At 38.5% G+C, this 25692-nt stretch overlaps 1 protein-coding gene across 8 annotated transcripts in view; it reads right to left on the bottom strand.

Annotated features, from left to right (window-relative positions):
- MYH10 (myosin heavy chain 10) overlaps positions 1–25692 on the bottom strand; it is a 159642-nt gene that overhangs the window by 106526 nt on the left and 27424 nt on the right. For all 8 annotated transcript variants that reach the window (XM_057500888.1, XM_036896173.2, XM_036896172.2 and 5 more), the window contains 2 exons: positions 18455–18611; positions 12329–12356 (listed from right to left, as the gene is read on the bottom strand). In XM_057500888.1, coding sequence (XP_057356871.1) covers positions 12329–12356; positions 18455–18611 — 185 coding nt within the window. The remainder of the gene's footprint in view (positions 1–12328; positions 12357–18454; positions 18612–25692) is intronic.

Here is a 25692-nt window from a genome sequence, read left to right as displayed (position 1 = left end):
TTTTTCTAACAAATTCTTACCCTTTCTTGGAATTATATTTGAACGTCCACAACTCAAATTTTCAATAGGTTTACTAGTTGCATTATCTTCTTCATTCTCTTGCACCCAGGTACCTACAACGTTGACCACAGAGGGCTGAGCAAAGGGAGCCTACTGGGCAACTAGCTGTAGGGCTTTGAGTAAAGAAGTTATCTTCCCTGAGCCTGTGTAGGAATTATACTAGATCCTTTCTATACTTGATGATTCTAGATAAAACGACATACTAGTTTATAAGCATATAGTTTATAAGCATATTTTATGTTAAGCTTATTGTTATACTACAAATAGTCCCTTTCTTTGTTTTGCCACTTAGAAGTTTTGAATCTTAGGCATTCAACTACCAAACTTTTTTTTTTAAGGTTTCTGCCTGCTATTAATGTTTAACAAGGCCTTTCCTACCAAGATTAGATCCATCCATCTATATTCTCATTTTTATATCATCTATATTATTAAATCTATCTGTAAGTATTTTCATCCAGGTTTGATGGTTTCACTTTTGACAAATCTTTAATCAGTCTGGAAAAAAATTATGGTTTGAGATAAAGATTTAATCTAATTTTCCCCCCAAATGATTTAGCCCATATCCCAATATCAAAGGTGACAAAGACCCTCACTCCCCAGTGATTTGAAATGTTATCTTTTTCTTATACTTACTTCTCATACTTATGGCCTATTCCAAAGCCAGTAATATCATATTACAGTAGCTTTGAAATAAGACTAATTAGAACACCCATCACTGTCTTTCTTTAAAAAAACACCAATCCAGTAGTCTCTGAGGTTTTTCTTTTTAGAAAAACTTCAACTACATTGTTCTGCTATGCCTCCCCCATCTCCTACACCCCCAAATAAAAAGCAACAAGTAGAATTTTGAGTTAAATAATATTAATATACATGCTATTTTTAGAAGAAATCATATCTTCACCTCTTTCAGGTAAATTTTGTATTTTTCTAAGTTCAAAACAAGCAAGGACCATGTCTGTCTTACTCATCTGTGAAATCAGTGTCTCTAGCATAGAAGTTGCTGCTAAATAGCACTGAATAAATTAACAGAGGTCCTACACGTGTTTTGTTAGGTCATTCCTAGGCTCTTTATAGTTTTTTGTTTCTGTCATTAATGTCTTTATATTTTCTATCTGGCTACCACTGGTACCAAGATATTTATTCATTCAACAAGTATTTACAAATCAAAATCCATGTGTCCATCATTCTTCCCAGCATTCAGAGCTTTGAACAAAGTCCATGTTCTTTGGAGCTCAAGTTTACGAGAGAGATAAAATACAAGATGGTTACAGGATCTGAGGAATGCTACAAGGGAAATGAGGAGGAGACTGGGAAGAGAAGGGCAGAGGTAAACTCACTGCAGATGCGCCAGTGAGGGAAGAGCCTCCTGAAAGGTGAACAGGACGGGCAAGGGAGGATCTCGGGGCACGGCATTCAGGCCCAAAGCAGGAGAAAGTTAGTTTATTCCAGGAACCAGCAACCAGGGACTAGGACATGACAGAAATAACCAGAGAGGTAGAGAGCTGCAGGAGGTATTGATAAAGTAGATGGGATGTACCCTGGGAAAGAATTTTTATTTTATTCAAGTATAATTTCTTAATAGCTGTGACAGTGGTTTTCTGTTTTGTTCTTAACTTTATTCAAAATACTTAAGTGTTTTGAGACTAATCATGATGTTGGCTATTGGTTTCAAATAGATATATTTTTATAATGTTAAGACATGAGCCCCTCCTTTAGGCTGATGACTTGTCTCAAAAACAGTTACTATTCTTATTTTCAGCTTCGTTTGCCTCTGTGGTTTCTCTGCCAACTCCTCTCAATTGGACATGCTTCAGTGTGTCCTTAAAGCATTTTTCCCCTGCTTGTCACGCTTACTGGGCTGTACTTCAACAACTGCTTATGATCTCTGCTACATTTCACAAATTTCAGCCCTAAGGTAACTTTGCTCTGGAAAATATTGCTTCAAGGATAGATGTACTCCATTACCTTACTGTTGAACTCCCAAGAGGGGAGGTGATGAGCCTTATATTCTCCATCTTAACATGGGGTAATAGTCTCTAATGTACAGGTTGTTATGAAGAAAAAAAACCCATTTATCTAAAGCACATAATTAGTATTCAATAAATACCACTGTCCACTCAACTGTTCATCCACTATACATAACATATTTTGAATTACTAAACTATTAATTACTTTATAATCTACAGTGGTTAAGAACATGGGTTTATGTTGTCCAAAAGACCTACCTAGAATCAAATCATCTCCACCACTTGCTAGTCTGGGGGCTTTGGGCAAGTTACTTAGCGCTCTGACCTTCAGTTTATACTCCTACAAAATGGGTGGAAGTTATTTCAGAGGACTGAGATAATGCATGTGAACAGTATTGCAGTTGGCCAAAAGTAAATGGCAGTAGAGGTAACAGCTATGAAGATGACCAATAATGATGATGATGAAGATACGAACAGAAGTTAATAAAAAAAAAAAGGTAACCTCTGATTTGAATATGAAAGAGGGAGCAAGATCAAAGGAATATAAGGGAAATGGCACATCTGTCCCAGATGGAAGGAGAGGAAATAATAGCAGCTTGCAAAAGTAAGGGGGCAAGGGAACCAGAAAGGAAGTTCAGCAGACTTCTCTCAAAGAAAATCAGTTACAAAAATCCTCAGAGAGGAAAACAAGACAGACCTCAAAGACTGAGGAGTACAAGGAGAACCTGACTTCATTTCCACCAACAAACCACAATCTATCCATGAAGTAGCTCTGCGCTATGAGTGGCTGCTTGCGTCACTGTTGGTCTATGTGACAGGAATGCAAGGTTAACAGAGAACAAAATGAGGAGCCTGCTGGATAGGGCACTGTGTGTCTGCTGCAGTACATTTGGACATAAAAGACCAGGAATTTCTAACCTGAAGTTATCTGCATTTCCTAGAGAAGTCTATAGCTTTCACTGGCTTCTCAAAAGGGGAATGCCATCCAAAACTAAAACGTAAGAAACACGTGTTAAGCAGCAGTGAAACAGATCATTAATACGTGATCAGTCCTGGGATCTTTGAATCCTTCTGGACCATGTGTATATACCCAACGAGAAAACCCTCACCCAGATACAGTTTTTTAATTCTCTCTGAATATTTATAACATTGAGTTCAGTCCAGCTTCAAAAACACCCTTTGTCTAAAGTTCTTGCTTTAGATAACCTCCATGTGAAAAGTAACTCTGTTTTGTTAGAAAGCGGCTTACTGGGAGGAGCAGAGATTTCGTGATTGCAACAGGCTTGGGTTCAAGTCCTCTATCATTCTAATACGAGGGCTTGTCAACCTGGGGATAATGTGACAAATAAATGGAAATAGAGGGCTACTGCAAAGATGGATGGACATGACATTTGCATAAATGTTAGTTCCCTTTTCTGGCATATTTGCCTAGAAGGTTTGAACCTCCTATTTACAAGTAGATTTTATGCTTTCCCCCCATAACATAGCTATCATTGAGACACAGCTACAATAATCTAAACATTTCCAGTTTTAAGACTTGAGAACAGCTAAAAAAAGAACCATTAGAAAAGCAAACTGAGGTCTAAAGAAGCGACTGTCTGACCTAGGGTCATATAGGTTTATCATTTTAGAGGTTAGTGTGGTAGAGATGGGACAAGAAAGAATAAGATTTCTTTTTGAAAACCCAATGGTTCTTCAAGTATACCACACTGTTGCTTGCCTCTGCTATTTTTTTAAGAATACTGTTTTTTTTTAAAGTAGTTTTAGGTTTACCAAAATTGAGAGGAAGGTATAGAGATTTCCTATATACCTCCTGCCCCACACATGCCCCTCAATTATCTGCACCATTTACCAAAATAGTACTTTTTAAAAAAATCAAGGATGAACCTACACTGACACATCATAATCACCCAAAGTTCATAGTTTACATTAGGGTTCACTTGGGGTATTGTACATTCTATGGGTTTGGACAAATCAATAATGACATATCTATTATCAGTAGCATACAGTGTTTGCACTGCCCTATAATTCTGTGTCTGTCTATTCATCTCCCCTCCCTGCCACCACCTTCCTGGCAACCACTGATCAATTCATTGGCTCTATAGTTTTGCCTTTTCCAGAATGTTATATAGTTGGAATCATACAGCATACAGCCTTTTCAGATTGCTTCTCTCACTTACTAATATGCATTTAAGGTTCCTTCATGTCTTTTCATGGCTTGATATCTCATTTCTTTTCTGTGCTGAATAATACTCTATCATCTGGAGGTATTCATCCATTCATCTACTGAAGGACATCCTGGTTGCTTCCAAGTTTTGGCAATTATGAACAAAGCTGCTATGAATACTGTGTGCATGCTTTTGTGTGGACATAGTTTTCAACTCGTTGGTAATCACCAAGGAATGTGATGGCTGGATCACATAGTAAGAGTATGTTTAGTTTTATAAGAAACTACCACACTGTCTTCCAAAGTGGCTGCACCATTTTGCATTCCCACTAGCAATGAATGAGAATTCCTGTTGCTCCACATCCTCATCAGCATCTGTTGTCAGAGTTTCAGATTTTGGCTGTTCTATTAAGTGTGTAGTTGTGATGATTTGTGATGTCAGCACTTTTTGTATGCTCTTTTGCTGTCTGTACATTTCTTTGGTGAGGTGTCTATTAAGGTCTTTGGCCCATTTTTTAATGCTTTTTTAAAATAATTGTTGAGTTTTAAGAATTATCTGTGTATTTTTGTGTAACAGTCCTTTATCAGATCTTTTTGAAAATACTTTTTCTCATCTGTTGCTTATCTTCTCATTCTCTTGGCATTGTCTTCACAGAAGTTTTTAATTTTAATGAAATCCAGCTTATAGATTATTTCTTTCACAGATCATATCTCTGGTGGTGTACCTAAAAAGGCATCACCATACCCAAGGTCATCTAGGTTTTCTCCTGTGTTATCTTTTAGGAGTTTCATAGTTTTTTGTTTTACATTTCTGTCTATAATCCATTCTTAGTACCTTTTGTGAAAGGTGTAAGGCCTACGTCTAGCTTCTTTTTTCCTTTTTTTGGGCATGTGGATGTTCAGTTGTTCCAGCATCATTTGTTAAAGAACCTATCTTTGCTCCATGGTATTGCCTTTGATCCTGTCAAAGATCAGCTGACTATATTTATAGGATCTATTTCTGGGCTGTCTTAGATATTGAAGCAATTCTATTGATTTGATTATCTTAAAACTTTAAAAAATATATGTTATTCACAGGAAGAATCTGCTCTAAATCCAGGGTTGGCTTAGTCATCAGAACTTAATGCAGTATTTGCATATGATAAAATCCCTTAACAAAAGAAGTCTGTCTCATCCTGATAGAAAACTGATGTGAAGCAACCAGTGCTTTACAACTGTTACACTATATTCAAATATACTTAAAAGGAGAAAAACTTACTTTAACCAGTAGTTAGAGAGTAACAGAATGTAAACAGATTATTCTTTAAAAAGAAGGTTTAGAGAACAGAATAATTTCCTCATCAAAGACACCTGTTTCATGAATTTTGATTCTAATACGGAAAGTCAACATGAATATTACACTCTGAACAGGATTTCCCTTCCAATTACACGGGGCGTAAATGTGAAAGACTTTGCTCTCTCATGATAAAGGAAATGCTGAGCGTCTTTAACAAAAACTTTGGCAGGACACTAGGATAATGATAGGGGCTTGGATCCTTAAGTGGGAGCTCACACTGCCTGGCTTGAATCTGCAGAAATAAAGGCAAGCTGGGAAGTTATAGGCAGATGGGGCCAGAGGCTAAATCAGACTTTCATTCTTTTGGGGGAAAAGTAAACTAGAGAGTAAGTGATTAAAAAACTAAAGCTTAAAGACAAACCATCAAACTACTTAAGCATTGATTTTTTAAAAACCTATGTTGTTTCCAACTGTAATTTCTCTTTGTGATACTATGTAAACATAGGTGACTTAGTAGAAAATAATGATTATATAAAATTGACAAGAGTTATTCTCATACAGAAAAGTTAATTAGCTTGGCTGTACACTAAATTAAGGAAGACCCCAGTTACACACTCTGGGAGTTCTTTACTTGGTAGCTACTCCAAGGCTCCAAGGAATATATCACACATATTCTTAAATCTGGGATACATTATTTCACATTTTCCCATTTCTTAAGTCACAGTGTAGCTTATAAGAGATATGAACACCAAAAGCTGCTGTTAAATATCATAACCAGCAGTATCTGAGAATTAGGAAAACATGGTGAGGCTCAAAAAGGAAGGGCTAGGGGTTTGCTGGGAAGACCCAGGAGAGGGCCTTCTGGAGTGATGTAAATGCTGTCTTGCTAGAAGTTTCAGTTAATATATAAATAACTCAGTAAATGCATATTTAAGATTTGTGCATTCATATGTAAATTTTGCCTCAAAAGATAAAGATGTAAACACTGGGAGAAGTATACTGACATCTACAATTTAACTTCAAATCTATCAAAGTGATATAAAAATTACTTTAAACTGAAAGCATCTGAATAATCAGCAGCCACAGAAATGCTCTGTAACCTTAAGTAGAGCCTCCTGAAAGTACAGCTGCCACTGACCCCCACCTCACGGAGTTTCTGGATTGGGAGAGGACTGACCCTTAGCACCAGAAAGGGCAAAGTCAGCTGTCAATTAGCATCATATAGACCAACAGACCCTCAGTACTTTCCCCTAGGAACCCCAGTACTCCCACTCCGTTTTTTGTCAAATTTAGTAGAGGGGCAATTTACATCACTGAGTACTCCTACATTCATGTGTAAATAAACCTTGTATTTTCCCCTTACTCTGTCTCTTGTCAGTTAATCTGAAAACCCCCAGACACTGAATCCAAGTTGGAAAAGGAAAAGTTTTTCCTCTCAACACAAACAATAAAATGGATCGATGGATAGATGACCAGATCAATATATGATAAAGTAAATACAGTTAAAATATTGGTGGTAGAATCTAAGTTGTAGATATAAAATGCCTGTAAAATTCTTTCAACTTTGCTTTATGCTTGAAAATATTCATAATAAAATGTTTCGAAGATCTAACACGTAAGGAAAGAAACATGAGACTTGATGGCTGCTAATTTGTGCCCAAGAAGAGAGAACCAGCTGCTAGGAGACTCACCTCATAAACCCACACCCACTGATGGCAAATGGAAATCAGTGCTCACTAACCTTTCATTATGTCACCAGTGGTCATTCCCTCCTCAGGTGTTTCCTGCTTCCAGACATTCCAAAACGTTCTCTTCAAAAATGGTCATCCAAGCCCCCTACCCCCGCAATCAAGGAGGAGAGGTCTGAGTCTGGCACCTGGTTCCCTGCTTATCATATGCAGGGTTACTGTTACGGAGACACTGCAGACAGGTGACACGCAAGTTCTATTCCTCCCTAGTTTGTGAGCAGAATGTAGCACATTTATGCTCATTTCATGAAGAGTTTCAATGACTAGATTTCTATGTGACTTTATTAACTGATGTTGCATAAAAAGAGTCTGGCTGGTCCTTGTCCCTGGTTCCTGGGAGGGAGGCCGAGTCCCTGGAAACTCTTTAATTATTCACTGTGGGTGCTGAGAGCTTGTGCTAACGAGGTGACTCCTGGTGGGCCCCTAGACAGTTCCAGGAGAGGGACTGGTCATGCTGAAAGACCAGCCAGGTGAGTACAGAGGTTTGAACTTTTGAGCCATGTGAAATCACCTCGACCTTTGGGGAGAACAGGGCTGGAGACTGAATTCACATGGCCAGTAATTCAATCAATCATCCCTACATATGAAACCCCAATAAAAACTCTTAAGACTGAAGCTCTTATGAGCTTTCTGGTTGGTGATGTACATCAATGTGCTGGGAGGGGAAGTGGCCAGAGGACATGGAAGCTTCGTGTCTGGGACCCCCTAGACATGACCATATATGTCTCTTCGTCTGGCTGACTCTGATTTGCCCCTCTAGCAAATTATCTAACCCAAAGGGGTAGCAACTACCAAATTTGTAGCCAGATGGTCAGAACTGCAGGTGGCCTGGGCACCAGAGCTTACGGCTGGTGTTTGCGGTACAGGCACCATGTGGAGGAGTATGTCCTGGGTAGTCCGCGTCAGAATTGCATTGCAATGAATAATTTTTAAAAGACATTTGCAGATCATGTTCTAAATGATGAACTTTAGGGAAGAATACAAGCCAATGTAATAAAGCACAAATAAAGCAAAAAAGTGAGAAGTCTACTCTAGAATATAGAATTGAGATGAAGAGACATATGAACATAAGGAATGAGCCTTAACAGGATCATGGAATTTTTAAAGTTTTAAAAAACATGGTGGGGATTATTACAGAAATTTGAATGTGGGTTCTATATTAGATTATATTGAATTGGTGTTGAGCTTCTAACGGTCTGTGGCAATGTGGGAACACCCCTATTAGTAGGAGACACCTGCTGATGTATCTAGGAGTAAAGTGCCAGGATGTCTGCAATCAACGTACAAACAGTTAAAAAAAAAAAAAGTATGTGCATACAGAGAGAACTGACAGATTAAGTGAGGAATATATGGGCATTTAAATTATCATTCTTTCAACTTTTCAGTAGGTCTGAATTTTTAAAAATAAAAACTGGGGTAAATGCATCAACAGAGGTTAAAAAAAGGGTATAAATTGAAGTAAAGAAAACAGGGTGTGAGAAAGAGACAGGAGTCAAAGCAGATGGAGATATTTAGCCTCAAGTACTAAGACACAGAGTCAATGACAGAAATAAGGAAATTGGGAGATGCATCATGTTTGTATAGGAATAAAGGCTTATTTTCAGTCATGCTGAGTTCAAACTGGCATTTATTCCCTACTTCACCACCATATGCTCCAGTAATACCAAGTTACTTGAAAATTGCCTGATACCATTTCTCACCTGCTCTCCTCTGTGCCTGGAAGGTTCACTGGACCACCCTGGTCCACCTGGCACACAGATTCTTCAAGAAGCCACCAGGGACTGTGAGAAGGACAAAGCTCTAGGAACTAATTTGGCAGCATGCGTGCCCACCTGAGCCCATTATGGAAGCCAGGAAGAACCAGCCAGGGCTGCTGCCTCCCAAAGGCCCCAGGCCCCTCATCTATCCCCCTGGGTCTCAGAAAGATGGGCTCTTTCGGGAATCCTTCATACTCACATCCCTGCTGTCCTGTTCACTGCCTAAACTGTCAGCTCCTTTGGTCTTTTTCATCTTACACCCTGCTCTCATACTGTGTTTTCTTCCTCCCAATCTCAAACCCCGTTATTTTCTGTGCCTGCCCCCATTTCCTCTGCATACTCTGGCCCCCATTCCATTGCAAGCAAAGTCATCCACATCTTTGGCCACTACACTGAACATTCCCTCTTCCTGCTGGCTTACCAACCACCCTCGATCTCCCCACAGGCAGCACATGTACATGCACACACACACACATGTGCATGTGCATACAAGTCTGGAAGAAATTCAGTGGCATCCTTCTCATTCTCCATAATCTGTTTCCAGACTCTCTTATTGTACAAAGCCCCTATCCTGCCCCTTCTCGCTGAAGTCACACACAGCAGTAGCAAATGTTTCGATATTTGGATTTATTTTGCCCTCTAAGATCACTAAAAACAAAAACCTCCACTCTTTTCAAAAAGAAAGCATCTTTTATTCCCCAAAAGTGGGAAGGATATTACCTGAGAATACAGGACATTCCTCTAAGTGCAATCACTTAGCTTTATGAAGGGCTCCAAACCATGGCTCTCACTTCCACACTCCTGCACAGCCAAGCCTCTCCTCTCCACCGGTGAATGACACATCCCAAACCCTGTCCCTTGGCTCCTTGCTGCCCTCAACTCCAACCCCCTCCTCCCAGACCTCTTCCTACCTCCAGTCTTCAGCCATTTGCTCGGTGGCCACACCCTAGGTGTCACCATCTCATCACCTGTGGTGACCCTGCACCACCACCCTTCCAGTACTCCCAACATTAACCTGTTCTACTTCATCAAGACCTCTAGTTCTCAGACCCATCTTCTTCCTCCCTATCAATTTCCCCCTCTTCGTCCATATCTCACAGTCCATTGTGACAGTTTCCCTTGCCAACAGTCTCAGTTCTCTTGCTGCACTGTCCTCCATTTGCACCCACTTGAAAAAACTGCAACTCTTCTATCTTTGATGGGTGGATCTGGTTCCATTCCAGCACTCCCAGTGTGAACTGCCTTCAGCACTGGCCCCAACTGTTTCATGCCTTGCTGGATGTGTCCCTTCAGTAGTGTTTCCCACACTGACTCTGGCCTTGGCCACATGTCTTGCTTAGGAAGGGGATGGTATTAAATGTGACAAAAGCAAGAACCTGAACAATGCTTACACCCTGGAGCTTGCCCTCTTGCTGTTCTTGGAACCCTGTCCCCACGTTAGATGCTGGGGATAACCCACTGGTGCAAGAGGACATGTGGACATGAAACCAAGGCACCCCAGCCGACAGCCAGCCAGCCTCCAGCTGCCCCAGGAGCTGACTGCGGATGCAGGAACTAGCCCCAGGGGAGGCAGCTCTGTGTAGCCCAGGTCAGCTGAACAGCCCAGTTGAGCCCAACCCAACTACTGGGAAAAGTGTTTAAGCCATTATGTTTCAAGGCAGTTTGCTGTTTAGGAAAAGCTAATTTATATAACCCAGAGGCTACACAATGCTGGAAGAAAATTTATACAACAAGCAGACTGGAGGCAGCTCTTTCTACCTCTCCTCTCCTCAGACCTATCCTGCCAGTCCTCCCCCTTCTTATTAGACACCACGGTTTCTACTTCACAGGTAAGAACCTTCTCAGTCTCCAGCCTCCCCACCCCTGCTTACCTACATCGGGACCTATCTGCGCCCCAGCCTGGCCACTGCAGAGGAGCCCCATCACCCATCCCAGGCGCCCAGCACCTGAGTCCTCATCGCTCTGCTTGCTCCCCCAATTCTTTCTGCCCCTTCCCCCCAGCAGCAGTTAATCTCTCCTAATTAAAAACATCACCAATAACAGCAAAAATTCTGTCCGTCTGCTCCTACTAGTCAACTGCTATCTTCACTTTCTCAAGCTATTCGGAAATAGCAGGCCTACACTTGATGTTTTGGTTTCCCTTTTTTAAACTTTTTTACTTGCTCGTCATCCCTCGATGGCAATCTGGCTTTCACCTCCTGTGCATCCCCAGTGCACCTGATCCATTGCCACCACCCTCTGCTCTACTGATCAATCCACTGCACATGTTCCTCACTCAGTCTCAGCAGCATCTGACATGCTGACCACTTCCTCTTTCTTGAAATGCCTCTCCCCTGGGCTGCTCTGTCACCACACCCTCTTGCCTCCTCATGCTTCCTGGTCCTTCACCTGACATTTGAATGTTGCTTTTCATTGGGATTCCACATTCTGCCTTCTCTCTCAACACATTCTTCTAAGGCGATCCCATTCACAGGGGTGCCTTCCGTTACCATCCAAGCTGCCAGCTCGTCATCAGATCTTCATTTCCAGCACAGCTCACTTTCCTGAGCTCTACATGCACACCTCCAACAGCCTGATGGACAGCTCCGCTTAGATGAGCCACAGCCTCCTCAGAGTCAATGTGTCCTCAAGTAAACTCATTTTCTCCCACTCCTAATCTGTCCTTGCACCCACACTCCCACGCTTCCATGTCAGGATCTCACCATTAACTCCACCTTCTTTTCTCTCTCGGCTCTTTTTCCTTACACATGTAAATCACCAGGTCCTGGGGAGTTTGTCTCCTACACTGAAATCCATTTAAATTCATCCACTTCTCTCCAGGTTCACAATCAAAGCTCTACCTGAATGAAGTCTCCACCACTTTTGACGATATAACTGAACAGCCTCCTAACTGGTATTTCTGTTTCAACTCCTTCCCCAGTCCACTGTCCACACTACAATCAAAGGGATCTTCCTAAGGTGCAAATCTAACCACTTCCTGCTGCGGGGACTGTTGTACTCAGTCGTGACTCTCCAGTGCTTACATGGCACACAGTATACAGAGTATATGATAATCGGTAACGTTTACAGGGTTATTTGGAGAAATTACTGAAATATCTGGGAAGCCAATGCTTGCACATATAAACTGAAGATATAAATTTCACAGTTTAACATTATGAAATGTGTGAAAAGCCCACTTTGACAACTAAAAAGTAAAACCAAATTTAAGCAACTTACATAATCTTAGCCTTAAAATGATATCTGCAAGGCTTTCATCATACTCTTAAAATGACTGCTTTACTTCCCCCCCAAACAAAAAGTAATTATTTTCCAACAGAATCAAAAACAAGTCTGCACATTCAATATTTACTTACGTGCAAAGAATTGACTGGTCCTCACGATCTATAAAACAGAACAAAACAAACAAATAAAAGAAAGTGACCATGTGCCTGGTTTTAAAAATATCTGATATAATAAAGTTGCAGTAATAGCCTGTAAGAAAATAGTGACTCTATTCCCGTCAGGCCAAGTTAGCCCTTCCCCAGTCCTACCATACAGTCCTACACCCAGTCAGGTTCACTCATTATAATGGCAGATTCTCTGGGGATAAATAACAACCCAGGTTTAGAAGATTTTATATACCAAATCAACCTTGATTCTCAAACCCTGCTGCATATCAAGTTCAACTGGGAAGTTTTATGAAAATACACTGCTGGAGCTCTACACTCATTAAAACATTTTTGGTGTGGAGGTGGGGAAGGAATTGAAAATCCCTCTAATTAAGATCACCAGTGATTCTGATGTAGGGCCAGGTTTGGAAACCACCGTCTTTCAGAATGGCTTTAAGAATATCCACAACAGAGAGGAATAATTAATTTGACCTTAAGGAAGGAAAAAAATGTCTCAAACACTGAGTGGAGAAGGATAAAGGATAAACAACTATATGAAGTTTAACCACTGTCTCAACTCTTACATATACTAAAAATAATGAAAGAATGTACATGAAAAACTCTAGCATAATTTTAAAGTGATTAGTGATTTAAGAATTCAGCTCAATTTTTCAAATTAAAAGGTGAAAGTCAAACCCACATCAGACCCATGCACAAAAGAACCACCAGTGTAGGATGTATGGCTTCCAGTCACTTACAAGCATTATTACCTGTTTTACAGATCAGACACCTTCATTGAGAAGGTTAGATAATCTCCCATGTCACACAGCTACTAATGGACAAGGATGTTAGGATGAGAGCACAGGCTTGTCTGCCTCTAGCACCGGTGTGCCTAACACTACTAGTCAAGTTTGTCGTTGCTTCAAAAGGAAGTGTGGTCATAGGGCTGGGCCCAGGTAGCTTCTGTGTCACTCCCTATGCTGTGCTGACTCTCCCTCTGCTGGATGCCATCCAGTGCCCAGTAAGGATCTCACAGCAGTTCAGGCATAAATCACTTTCATCAAAGAGAAACAAATAGTTCATTCACTAGGTTATAATATTATTATACAAATCCACTCATATATTCTACGTATAAACTAAGTAATTTAACTAACATTTGACAGCCTGGCCCCGCAAGTCTAGTTTAACTCTTACTGGCCCCTAACCACTGTCTTACCCTTCCTTCTGGCTGCGTGGGCAACATTCACAGCACACAGTCGGCATCTGCCCCATCATTTGTGCACTCTCCCAGAGCTCACAGCATATTCCTTCTTTGACATGCCCTTCCCACGTCCACAACTGTTAAATGTCTCCACCATGTGCCCTTCCATGCTCAGCTAAGTAGCGACTCCCCTTGCCAGACACTCTCCTCCTGGTTCCTAAATGCTTCCTTCATTTAACCATATTTTGGAGTTAGACATTATTGCCAATTGCCTGCCCCCTAGAATATACTGTCTGGGGTCAGAGCCTGTCTTATTTCTTAATTCCCAGCTTTAACAGTTGGCCTTAGCTGGGGCGGCCGGGTGACATTCAGTGCTAGGTGCCATGCTGGGCCCTGGCAAGACAGTAGGCACTGGAATCTTTTGTTCTAGTTCCCGCTCTGCTGCCAACTGACTATAGTGTCTCCAAGTGCCGCACAGATTCCAGCACCCTTCAAATCTGTTCCGGACTTCACTCCCCCATGCTGCTCATCCCCCCACCTGGCCTAAAGCAAAACAAAAACAAAACAACTCAGTTAGCCAGACTCATCTATCTCATCGCTCGCCTGCCTGGTCCTGCGCTAGCCTTGGGCCTCAGCTTCACTGTGGGCCCCAATGGGATGGGCTTGACGACCAGCATGAGTCTCTCCAATGCTAGTCCTTCCTTCTGCTTCACTGAATCTTCTTCATTCTCCAAGGACCACATTAAGCACTACAACAGTTTACAATAATCTTTAGCTCTAAAAACCTATTAATGTAACCAGGCACCAGCCTTATATTGATATTTAAGGGGAAAAATTTTTGCTTTCAAAAATGGAACTAGTTAATTAAATCACATTTCCAATAGTGAAAATGGTTTCAAATCAATGACCTCAGCTACCTTAAAAAACTAGGGAAGAGCAAATCAAACACATAGAAGAAAGGAAATGACACAAAACAGAAATGAATGAAATGGGAAACAGAAAGAAAAATAAAAATCAATGAAACTAAATGCTGATTCGAGAAAAATCAGTGAAATTGATAACCTCTAGTCAAATTGATCAGGAAAAAGAAGTAAATTACCAATATATGGAATAAGAAAAAGAACACTACTGTAGATCTCACAGATAGAATTTGACAACAAAGATGAAAGGGACAGTTTCTTTAAAAGACATTAACTACTCAAGCTCACTTGAGAAGAAATAATAACCAGAATAGCCCTACATCTATTAAAGAAATGGAATTTGTGCAGCTAACATAATGTGTCATTTATACCCCAATAAAAAAGAAACTGAATTTGTAAATAAAACCTTTCCAGAAAAGAAAAACATAGACTCACTGGTGAATTCCACACAACATTTAAAGAAAAAATAGTACCAATTCTATGTAGCCTCTTTAGAAAATTGAAGACAAAGACACATTTCCTAAACCATTCTGAGACTAACTTTACTCAAATATTAAAACCAGAAAAAGGCAATACAAAAACAAAAACAAAACACATAAATATCTCTCATAAATAAGAGCAGAAAATTTCTTAACAAAATGTTTGCAAATCAAATCCAACAATGTATAAAAAGGATAATACACATGATGAGCAAGTGGTGTTAATCCTGGGAATGCAAGGTTAGCTCACCATGCAAAAGGCAAATAATCTAATTCACCATATCAACAAACTAAAGAAGAAAACGACAGAATCATCTGAACAGATGTAGAAAATGCATTCAGTAAAACTCAGCATTCATTCATGATTTAGAAAAACCCAACTCAGCAAAGTAGGAATACAAAGGAATTTCATCAATCTGGTAAAGGGCATGTACCAAAATACCCTACAGTTAATATCCGCCTCAATGGTGAGAAACTGAACGCTGTCCCAAGATCAGGAACAAGGCAATGATATCTGTTCTCACCACACGTATTTAACATCACAAGGCAAGAAAAAAATTAGAAGCACAGAATCGGACAGGAGGAAATAACAATGTCTCTATGTGCAGAAGACACAATTTGTCTACATAGAAAATACCAAAGAAGCTACCAAAAAAAGCCTTTCAGTTTAAGTGAGTTAAGCAAAGTCCTAAAATACAATGTTAATATATATTTAAAGAATATTTCTATATATTAATGGTGAACAATTGGAAGTTAAAAATATTGAAGTTCCATTAAACACTAAAAACATGAAATGCTTAGCTGTAGTAAAATATATATTATACTTGAGTATAATCTAACAAAAACTGAGTTTGTGATTTTTACAATCAAGTTTATCCAAGAACTCTACTTTCATTCAACAAATATTTCTTGAGCAACTATTATATGACAGGCACAGTGTATTTTACTGATAGTATTCCCTAGAATCCAAAATTAAGGAAAAAATTAAAACTCTCTTCTATTTTTGCATTTAAAAAAAAACTGTATTCGGTGGGCCTTATGCTCTGAATCCTCTGCATGGTCCCCTCTCTAGCTCCAGATCTCTCTCTTGTAGGCCCAGTGACATTTAGCTACTTGCTCACACTTGTAATTGAGAACCTAGGTTGATCAGCACTATAGTTAGTGTGAGCTTCATCAGCAACTGCATGTGCATTGTCTGGTTAACAGCAGATGTCCCAACTCAGCTGTGTTGTGTAGTGTACCAGCAGGTGGCTCCTTACTTACAGAATGGAATACAATGGAATTATTTAGAGTGAGTTTTTTGTTTTTATTTTCTGTATCAAACTTGTAAATTATTATGTAATCAAAGCTATTAGCTAGTTCTTTTTAACTTGCACAAGGAAGGTTATATTGTGGATAAGAATGGTGTGAATCCTAACTCATACCTCTTACTAGCTACATTTTCTTGGTCAAGTTTTAAACTTTTTGTGCCTCAGTAAAATAGGGATAGTAATTCTATTTGCTTTATAGGATTGTTGTAGATTCAATAATACATAGAAAGCGTTTGGCCAGTGCCTGGCACATAGTAACATTTAATAACTGCTCATTCTAGCATTAATGATATTAATAATAATTTGACATGCTAGTGAGCCACATCTTCTTTGTGTATCTATACAGTTGGTTTGGGAACCCAATAATGGGATATTAACTAACATTATCACTGTTAACCATTTTGTTAGAGCCAATTCCCCATTTAATCTGTTACAATATTTTAAAAGTTCTGTTTCTTTTCATCAAATGTATTTATTTTTCCTCCCAGTTTTATGTCATCTACAAGTTTTATGGACATTCATCCCACATCTTTAAGTGTCTTGATAAAAACAGTGGAAAGGGCATAAACCCTTTGGTGTGTACCCTGACAAACCTAGCCAACCTCCACCACTAGTTGGCATCTCAAGTACAACTTCTCCACATACAGCCATGGGGATATCATGGGATTATGGGATGCCATGCAGAAATCCTAGCAACTCTCTGTTAACACTAGCTACTGGATTTCCCTTCCTACTAAGCTAAAGTATATGAATATTTTCATGTTGTTCTTAGACTTTTAACAATAGATTCTACAGTCTTTCCTGGCAGGTGCATTAACTCAGCAGTCTGGAGCTTCTTCCCCTTTAAAAAATTTGAATTATGTATGTGAGCCTGTCCTAGCCTTCTGGAAACCGTGTAATACTTCAAAGACCTAGAGGGTCAGGATCCTCAATAGTGAGAATGCATTTGTTTAGATGAGGAAATATGGATTCAATTACAGATGGGGTGTATTTTCTCCAATCTCCTCTCCTATATAAGGCAAAGTTTGCTCATTCATACACATGCTTTTCTGCATATAAAGATTATTCTTAACAGAGGCACAGAAGCAAAAAACAAAGAAGGTGACAACTCTTCTTTCTACGTTATCTAACATGATTTATTATAGCCATAGCCATTTCTTAGTATTCTTTCACTGTGAACATAAGAAAGGTTATTAAATTTAATCTTTTTTTAAGCCTAAACTGATTTGGGATATTGAACATGTCCTTACCAACCTATGACACTATTCTAGTCTCCATGTACTTTCTGTTTGCCTCAGAGGACCAGGTATTTAATAAGGATCCCAATAAAACTTGAATCAGGGCATTGAACTTTATTAATTCCTTCACACTACCCTTCAGACCTAGTCACTCAGACAGCCTTTTCACGGCCTGCAATTTGATGACAGGTGGATGCAGCATATCCTATTTTCTAAAGATCATGCAACTATTTTATGAGAGCCACAGGTTTTATTATACCTTACAGAATTTGTTTAAAAAAAAAAGAGAGGGAGAGGTACTAAATAAGATTTCAAACAGCACTAGGACATCCCATGTTTAATGCAGTCTCTTCGAGCAATAATGTTAAATGCATTCAAAACTGCTACATTCTAGTTTTCAAAAAACTGTCCCTTTATAAACCATTGTGTCAAAAGCCATGATTCAAATGAATGACTCTTCAATTTACATTTCATTTTAAATCCAAACAACTGAAATCAATCAACTCGACACATGCTTTAACTTTTATTGTCCCTTTTACAGGCATTTAAATCAGAAACATTTTATAATCTTTCTTTCTCCAATCAAGCATCTACCTTTTTTATTATTTGTCCTGTTGGCTCTTCCTACTGGCTTTAAAACCTAATGCCATAGAGCTTTGAATATACTGGCTTGTGGTGGAGATCAGCTGTATATAAAAATTAGATGCTTTTTAATATTAAAAGTTAGCATGAAGTAGTGATGAAGCAATGAACATTATTTACCAGCTTCCTATAGAAAATGGCCATACTGTCCATGCTAATCTTAAGAATTCATAATTTTTCTACAATAAACATTTACTGCTTTAATTTTATACCTTTTTTTAAAGTAAAGACCTTTGTGAAAAAGGCTAAGACATTTTTAAAAACCCACTAAATTACATTTAAGAAATCCGGAGTATTTAGTATTCTAACATTTCCAGTTACCTTGAAGCATGCATCTGTAAGCAGATTCAGATATAGCATAGATGTGGGGTGGCATCTCATGACGTTTCTTCCCTCTGTACATTTCAATAATATTCTCAGAGTAAATTGGAAGATTCTTGTAAGGATTTATGACTACACAGAAGAGTCCAGAGTAAGTCTACAATAAAAATAAAAGACAGTGTTTTAAAAAAAACATAACTGTATATATCACACAGACAGAAACCACACAGTAATTTGAAGAGGGAGTCTTTATCTTTCGGATAATTAATCTATCCCCAACATGAATCTAGCCCATTGTGGGCAATTTCAAACCACAAGTCGTTTTTCCACACATCTTTAATTAAGTGGCACTCTCCTGAATTTAATTCCTTCCCCTGTAAAATGGAAATACATGTGTCATGACTTCATAAGTCTAATGTAAGTGCCAAACAATATATTATTTGCCTTTTTCATACTCACTCTTTCCCGCGTATATACGTATGAAGAGTTCATTAATGTAGTTTCAGATTCCACATTGCAACTAATCTTTAAGAAAATACCATTTGCTCAGTCTGGACACAGTATCAAAGAAGAACATTCACAACTATCTGAAAAGGCAATTATTAGGGATTTGCAGAAATGTACAACTTTAACTCTTCTGGAAAACAGTTTTTTCCATAAAATATTATTTGTGTTAACATGTTATACATTTACTTTAAATGAACTGAAATAACAAATGGTTTATTATTTTAAATGAATTCGTATTTTCAAATTTTGTCCTACTTTCTAATACAGTAAGTATGAGAAATATAACCCCCACAAAACTTTTGGAGGGCGTCTTCAACAATTTTTAAGAGCTGTTAGCCTAGAAGATACAAACCTTTCCTGATCAGTATAATAATCATTACTCAAAATTTATAGTATCAACACTTTAGACTTGGGGTTTCTTAAATTCACACAGAATGACTTCTGAATAATCTACAAACCTGACCCTGGGAATTATGGAACAGCAAAAGCAGTTTGGACTGCTGCCAGCCACTCCAGTTCCCTGAGGGACTGAAGGTATTTGTAAAGGACGTTCAGTTGCATTATGAAGCAAACCTTTTATTTAAGGTGATTGGGGCAGACTAAATCCAAAGGCAAAAGGGCACTGAAAGAGGCTGGGGATTGACTGTGCTCAGCTCCATGGTCTGCTTCCCCAGGAAACACTAAGGGGGCTTCTAACCAAAAGCTGTGTTCAGAAAGGCTGAAACCCTTGGCAGTTGCCACCAGAAGGCACTCTAGAGACTATTCTATTTTGAATACTGCAGTTACTGATGCTAAAAGTGAATGAAAAGCCTGCCAAAAGAGTTAAGTGATCAGAACCATCTCTCTTAGCAGTGCTCCTTAACTCACAATTGTAAACTCAGATGTGGAATGCACTTCCTACTTAGATTAGAAACATACAAGAGGCCAAAAGGCGAAGGGCCCCTGCCCTAAGTCACTGACTTGGGCTGTTTGCCTTAATTCTGACTGACCAGAGGGACATCTGTTCCCATGTGCTTGAGGTCTCACTTCTCCTCCCTTGCTGGCCACTTAGGTCTCCGGGCTTTCTTGTCCATACAGCACACACCACACAGAGCCTCACAGAACCTGGGCTAGCTCCTACACTTCGCACACCATCTTGGCACTTTCTCCCAAACAAGCCTCTTGTGTGAATAGTCCATCCTCGCTGCCCCGCTTATGACCAAAAGGCAATAGGGGACATTTGACACAGAGATTTTATCAAGGGCAAGAAAACTAAGGAGAGGCAACCTCAGTATTTTAATTTTTTATTCAGTTTAATTTATATATAGTAAAGCTAACAAATCATAACTGCACAGCTCAATTCTTATTAATTAATAGAACTTCAATTTTTCATTCAAAAATTAGATCATAGTTCATCATGAAGCTACAGATTCTTCACTTTTATAAGAGGCAAATTACAGACTGGCAAAAAAAAAAGAGAGAAAGAGAAAGAGAGAGAAAACCTCCAATGAAGTTAAAATAGACAAATTCAGTTTAACATCCCATAGCCATGTATGGCATGGTGACAAAGCATAACAATGACATTGTTAATCAGAAATAATTCCAACATTTTTATCTACCATGTGTTGGGCACTTTTCTAAGGACTAGGATTACAAAGATGAGTAAGTCTCACAAATATGAGTAAGTCATCAAAACACAAATTTAAATAATCATCAGTATCCTGTGCTTGCCAAAGACAGGCAGTACTAAATGTTTAAATGGAAATATTAAATTCAAGTACTTAAAGAGCTAACTTCTAACTATCTAGAAAATTAGCTCAAATACTGGGCCCCTGCATACTTGATCGTTGAAGCAATACTCTGCCACTTTTGTCTTCCCCAAGACACATGGCAGACGTAAAATAATTTCTCTAAGATCTTGAAATTCAAATTGAATTTCATATTTGAATGAACACACAAGATATTAAGCACCTTCAAGAAATACACACTCTCAGTATGAAGACAATAAATATACACTAAACAAGATACAGTATAAGGCACTAAAGAGACTGGTGCAAACAGAGTAAGATGGACAGGTATTATATACAGCAGAGACACTCTGGAGCAGAGACACTGTGGAGAGAACACACAGGACAAACCCCGGGCACTGAAAATCATGGTCATCTCATCAGAAACTATAAAACCAGGGACCAAATTCAGACCTACATAATTTTTAATGTTGTTTTTAAAGACTATTATGGCAAAAGGCGGGATAAAGAAATTCCTATTAAAATAAAGTTTGGTGGCAGGATGATATATCCAAGGCAGATAGAGAAGACCAGTCTAGCTGAAAATAAGGTAAGAGCCTAGAAAGGCAAACTGAACGATTTAGATTTTATCCTCTACAGGTGATTAGGTATTAGAGGTTTAGGAGAAAAGAGCGATCAAAGGGGGAAGCATTTTTGAAAAAGTATAAATCTGGTAGCCATATGGAAAATAGATGGAAAGGGCAAGAGGTGAGAAGCAGGAAGTGGAGGCTGCTCCAGCCATCCTGGTACAGTCACAGGGCCTGGAAGGGAGACACGGCAACACACAGAGAAAGGATGAATCACAGAGAAGGCTGGATGGAGCCACAACAGTACTCAGCAAGTATGAACACAGAAAAACATAAAAGATGCAAGGTAAAGATTACGCCAGTGTTTTCAAGCTTTAGAGACTGGAAATGAACAGGAAACTGATGGGCAGGAAAAAAAACTCATGTGTGGGAAGAAAAGAGTTCCTTTAAAGATGCTGAGATAGTGATATATTAAAAGGGGATTCACTATCGTAGGTGAGTCCAGTAGAATGCCCAGTGAGCAGTTAAAAATTCTAGGTTGCGAGAACCTTAAGAATATTCTGAAGAACTACAAAGGTTTGGGGGTAAGTTTGCATAGCCTTTAAGATACCAAGTAATGTTATTATATACTCTAACCTAAGAGAGAAACAGACAGAAATACTTGCACAAAAGACCTGCAATTTTTTAAACACAGTATGTTGTTTCATACTCCAGGATCACTGGAGGCATATGTTGATCACTCCCTGGAGCACTGATCTCCCATCTAGTACTGAGAAATCTTACTCATCTTTTAAGTGTCAGGCCTCTGTTTAAGAAAGCAGGAATATGTGCATACACTATTTCACAGGTTCAAAGGATTAGAGAAGCAGAAAATGGAGGCAGGGGCAGATGCCAATGCAACGGAGCAGAGATAAAAACAGGGGACTGAACCAGGAGCATCACACCAACCTATAGCCCAGCTGCAGCTCTCAGAAGAAATCAACCACCACCCAAAAGGCAAGGAAGGGAAAAAAGATAATTCATTTACATCATTGCAAACACTTCACCTGATAAATTCACATGTGTATTAAAAAAAAACTACTGTAATATAGAAATGATCATATTCCACTGGCTTTGGAGAAAGAAATTACCTATGAAAATTATCTGCAAAATAAGCTAGAAGAAAACTTTAGGAAACAGATTTATAGCTGCAACAGAATGTAGTATAACATGGACTCTACATACTGGAATGGAAATGCTTAAGCAAAAAAGTGACTAAGGCAAGGAAAGACTAAAGAATCATCTTAATAAATGAAATTCACAGTGAAGAAGAAAATACAGTGCAGAATGGGTATCAGGAAATCAAGTGATAAGAGTACACACATTTATTCTGAAAGCTCCCTTCTTAGAGAAAAATAGGATATAACTAAAATAATAAAAGAAGAGGGCATAAAGGTAAAACTAATAAAAAAATACTTAAGAGGACAGCCAAACATAGGGAGCAAAAAAAAGATCACTTTATTATTAATTATTATTGCTCCTTTAGGAAAAACAGGCCAAAATTCTGTAAAAAGAACAACAATCAGAAATAAACTTAAAGAAAAATGTGTGTGTGTGTGTGTGTGTGTACAATATATAGAGAGTTAAAAAAATTCAACAAGTCAATAAACGTTAAAAGTGATGGTATTAAACTATCACCATTTTGCAGGCCCTGATGAAATAACAGATCTGGACAGTGCTCACCAGCAGTTGTTAAAATCCGTAGGTGAATGGCAGACAACAGCACTCCTAATGCCTGAATCAGGCTGACAAAACCCAAACTGACTGACTCACTGGTCAGTCAATCCAACATCATAAAGTGAGAAACAGCCTGGCATCATATGCCTCCTGAATCCAAATCTGATCAAGCTTCTGGATCTAATTACCAGTTTATAGGAAGCACCATAGGAATGCAATCAACAAAATCCAGAAAATGGCATGTTTCTTCAAATTAAAAAAAATAAATAAATACAGGAAAACACACAGTTTAGAAGAGATATAACAACTAATTACAATACAGTGACCTTGTTTGGATCTTGAACTAAATAGACCAACTATAATAAATATTTTGAGATGGGGAAAATCTGAAGAGCAATTGAATATTTGATGATACAGAATTGCTGTTATTTCTTTTTAAAGCAGATAATGCTGCAGATCCCCAAAAGTGTTGCTGAGAAGCAAGAAGCTGAGCAGAGCTTTCAGCAGTATGCAAGGCTAGAACAAATCTAGAGTTCTGGCCCACCAAGAAGGAGGTATACACCCCAGGCTTTCAGTTGGAACCCTGCTCGCTACACCTGAGGAGTTAAGAGTATAGCAGCAACAGCTGGACCCTCACACAGCCCAAAGCCCAGCATGTCAAACCCTGACTGATCTAAACACGTTAGTCCCCTTAGCCAGCTGCCTGCCCAGGGCAGAAAATGGGCTTAATGTCATTCAGAGTTTCAAAATACCTTCATCATTTCTTCTCTACTGTAACTGGCATATAAGACAACAGTTGTGACTAAAATCCAAGATAATATCTGGATCCCATGTGAGTCTATTTTTATTGCCCTATATTATTATCTTGGATAATATATTCAATTAATTAAAAGTCATGAGTGTGAACTGTGGCAGAGAGTTGGAAGCTTTAATACAAAACCCAAATGAAAATTCTACTGAAAAACAAAGTAAAATTAGGAATTCAATAGATATGTTTATCTGGCAAATTAGATACAGCTGAAGAAAGAAATAGTTACATGATATTTTATCAGAAGCAAGTATCCAGATTGAAGCATTCAGAAGAACAGGATGAAAATAGAGAAGGATGTGAAAGATACCAGGAATATGGTGGAAAGGTATAACATACATATTTAAGTCCAAGTAGGGGAAACAGAATAGGGCAGAATTAGTATCTGAAGAGATAATGGCTAAGAATTCTCCAAAATTGACAAAAGGCAATGAGCTACAGATTCAAAAACATTACAAACCTCAAGCAGAACACAGAAAAGAAAACCTTACCTAAGCACACCAGAGTAAAACTGCTGAAAACCAAAGACAAAGAAAATTTTAGACACAACCAGTGGGGGAAGATACGTACATTACCTTCAAAGGAACAATAAAACTACAAGCTGAATTCTCAACAGGAAAAAATGGAAGGCAAAACAATGCAATGGTATACTTCAAAGGGCTGAAAGAAAATAACTGCCAGTTTTAAACTCTAAATACAGGGGAAAAAAACACTTCAAAATATACTGTCAGACAAAGAGAACCCTTTCTACAAGAAAGTTAGGAGCTAAAAAATGTAGAAAAGAAATGAAAAGCAATAGAAAGTAAACTGATAAAGCTAAATGGATATTGACTATTAAAGTTATAAGTAGCTTGTAGGTTTTTAAATATGAATATAAGTATATGAACACAGAAATAAACAGCAGCAGCACATAAATTTTGGAGGGAGAACTAAACAGAGTTCAAGTGCTCTGAGGTCCATCTGTCACCCACAATTGGGCAGGAGTTCGAGTTTCTGTCTGTCTTTAGTGGGTCAACAATGCATTTAGAATAGGGAACCATTAAAGGAGTAACTAAGAGGATAGCAAAATAGCAGAACTACCAAGTTAAGCGGTAAAGAGACAGAATAATAAATACTACCTAATCCAAAAAGGAGGTATAAACAAAAGGGGCAAAAAGCACAAAGGACAAAGAAAAAGCAATGAGTCAGATGATAGATTAAAACTGAAAATTTTAAATTACTATGTTACATGTGTATAAGCAAAACATCCCAATTAAAATATTAATATTGTCACAGACTGGGGACAAAAATAGCAGTCATAGCCTGTTTATAAGAAACATCCCTGAAGTGTAAAGACACAGGAAAAGTTGAACGTAAAAGTTTGGAAAAAATGAACCATGCAAGCACTAAGCCAAAAAGAGGGCTAATACTAATAGCAATAAAGTAAACTTTGCAAGAAGTATTACTAAAATTGAATACAATTTCATGATGATTCACCAAAAAGACAGAAAAATTTACACTTGAATACATGTCAAAAAATACTTCAACATGTATACAGCAAAAATTGATAGAACTAAAAATTGAAAAAGATTTTAACACAATAGAACTGTTAAACAAAACAGTGATAGAATAAGCAAATAAAAATTCTTAAAAACACAGGATACGTAAGATTGAACAACTACACATATAGGACACTTCATCCAGTAACTGCTGGATAATACATGTTTTTCAAGTACAGAAAGACCTCTTACCCAAAATGATCATAAAAGTCTAACAAACTTCAAAGGACTGAAAACATTCAGGGCATGTTGAAGGGGGGGATTTAATAATAACAAAATAAATCTGAAAATCCCCTTATGTTTGGAAATAAAGTAATTTACTTCTAAGTAACCCATCAAGTCATTGAAGACATCCTCATTATTTTGAACTGAACAA

This window comes from Manis pentadactyla, chromosome 4 (assembly GCF_030020395.1).
Source record: "Manis pentadactyla isolate mManPen7 chromosome 4, mManPen7.hap1, whole genome shotgun sequence".
In the NCBI taxonomy this organism is placed as follows: domain Eukaryota; kingdom Metazoa; phylum Chordata; class Mammalia; order Pholidota; family Manidae; genus Manis; species Manis pentadactyla.
Note: the sequence above shows the minus strand (reverse complement) of the source record. Positions and strands in the feature narration are given on the sequence as shown.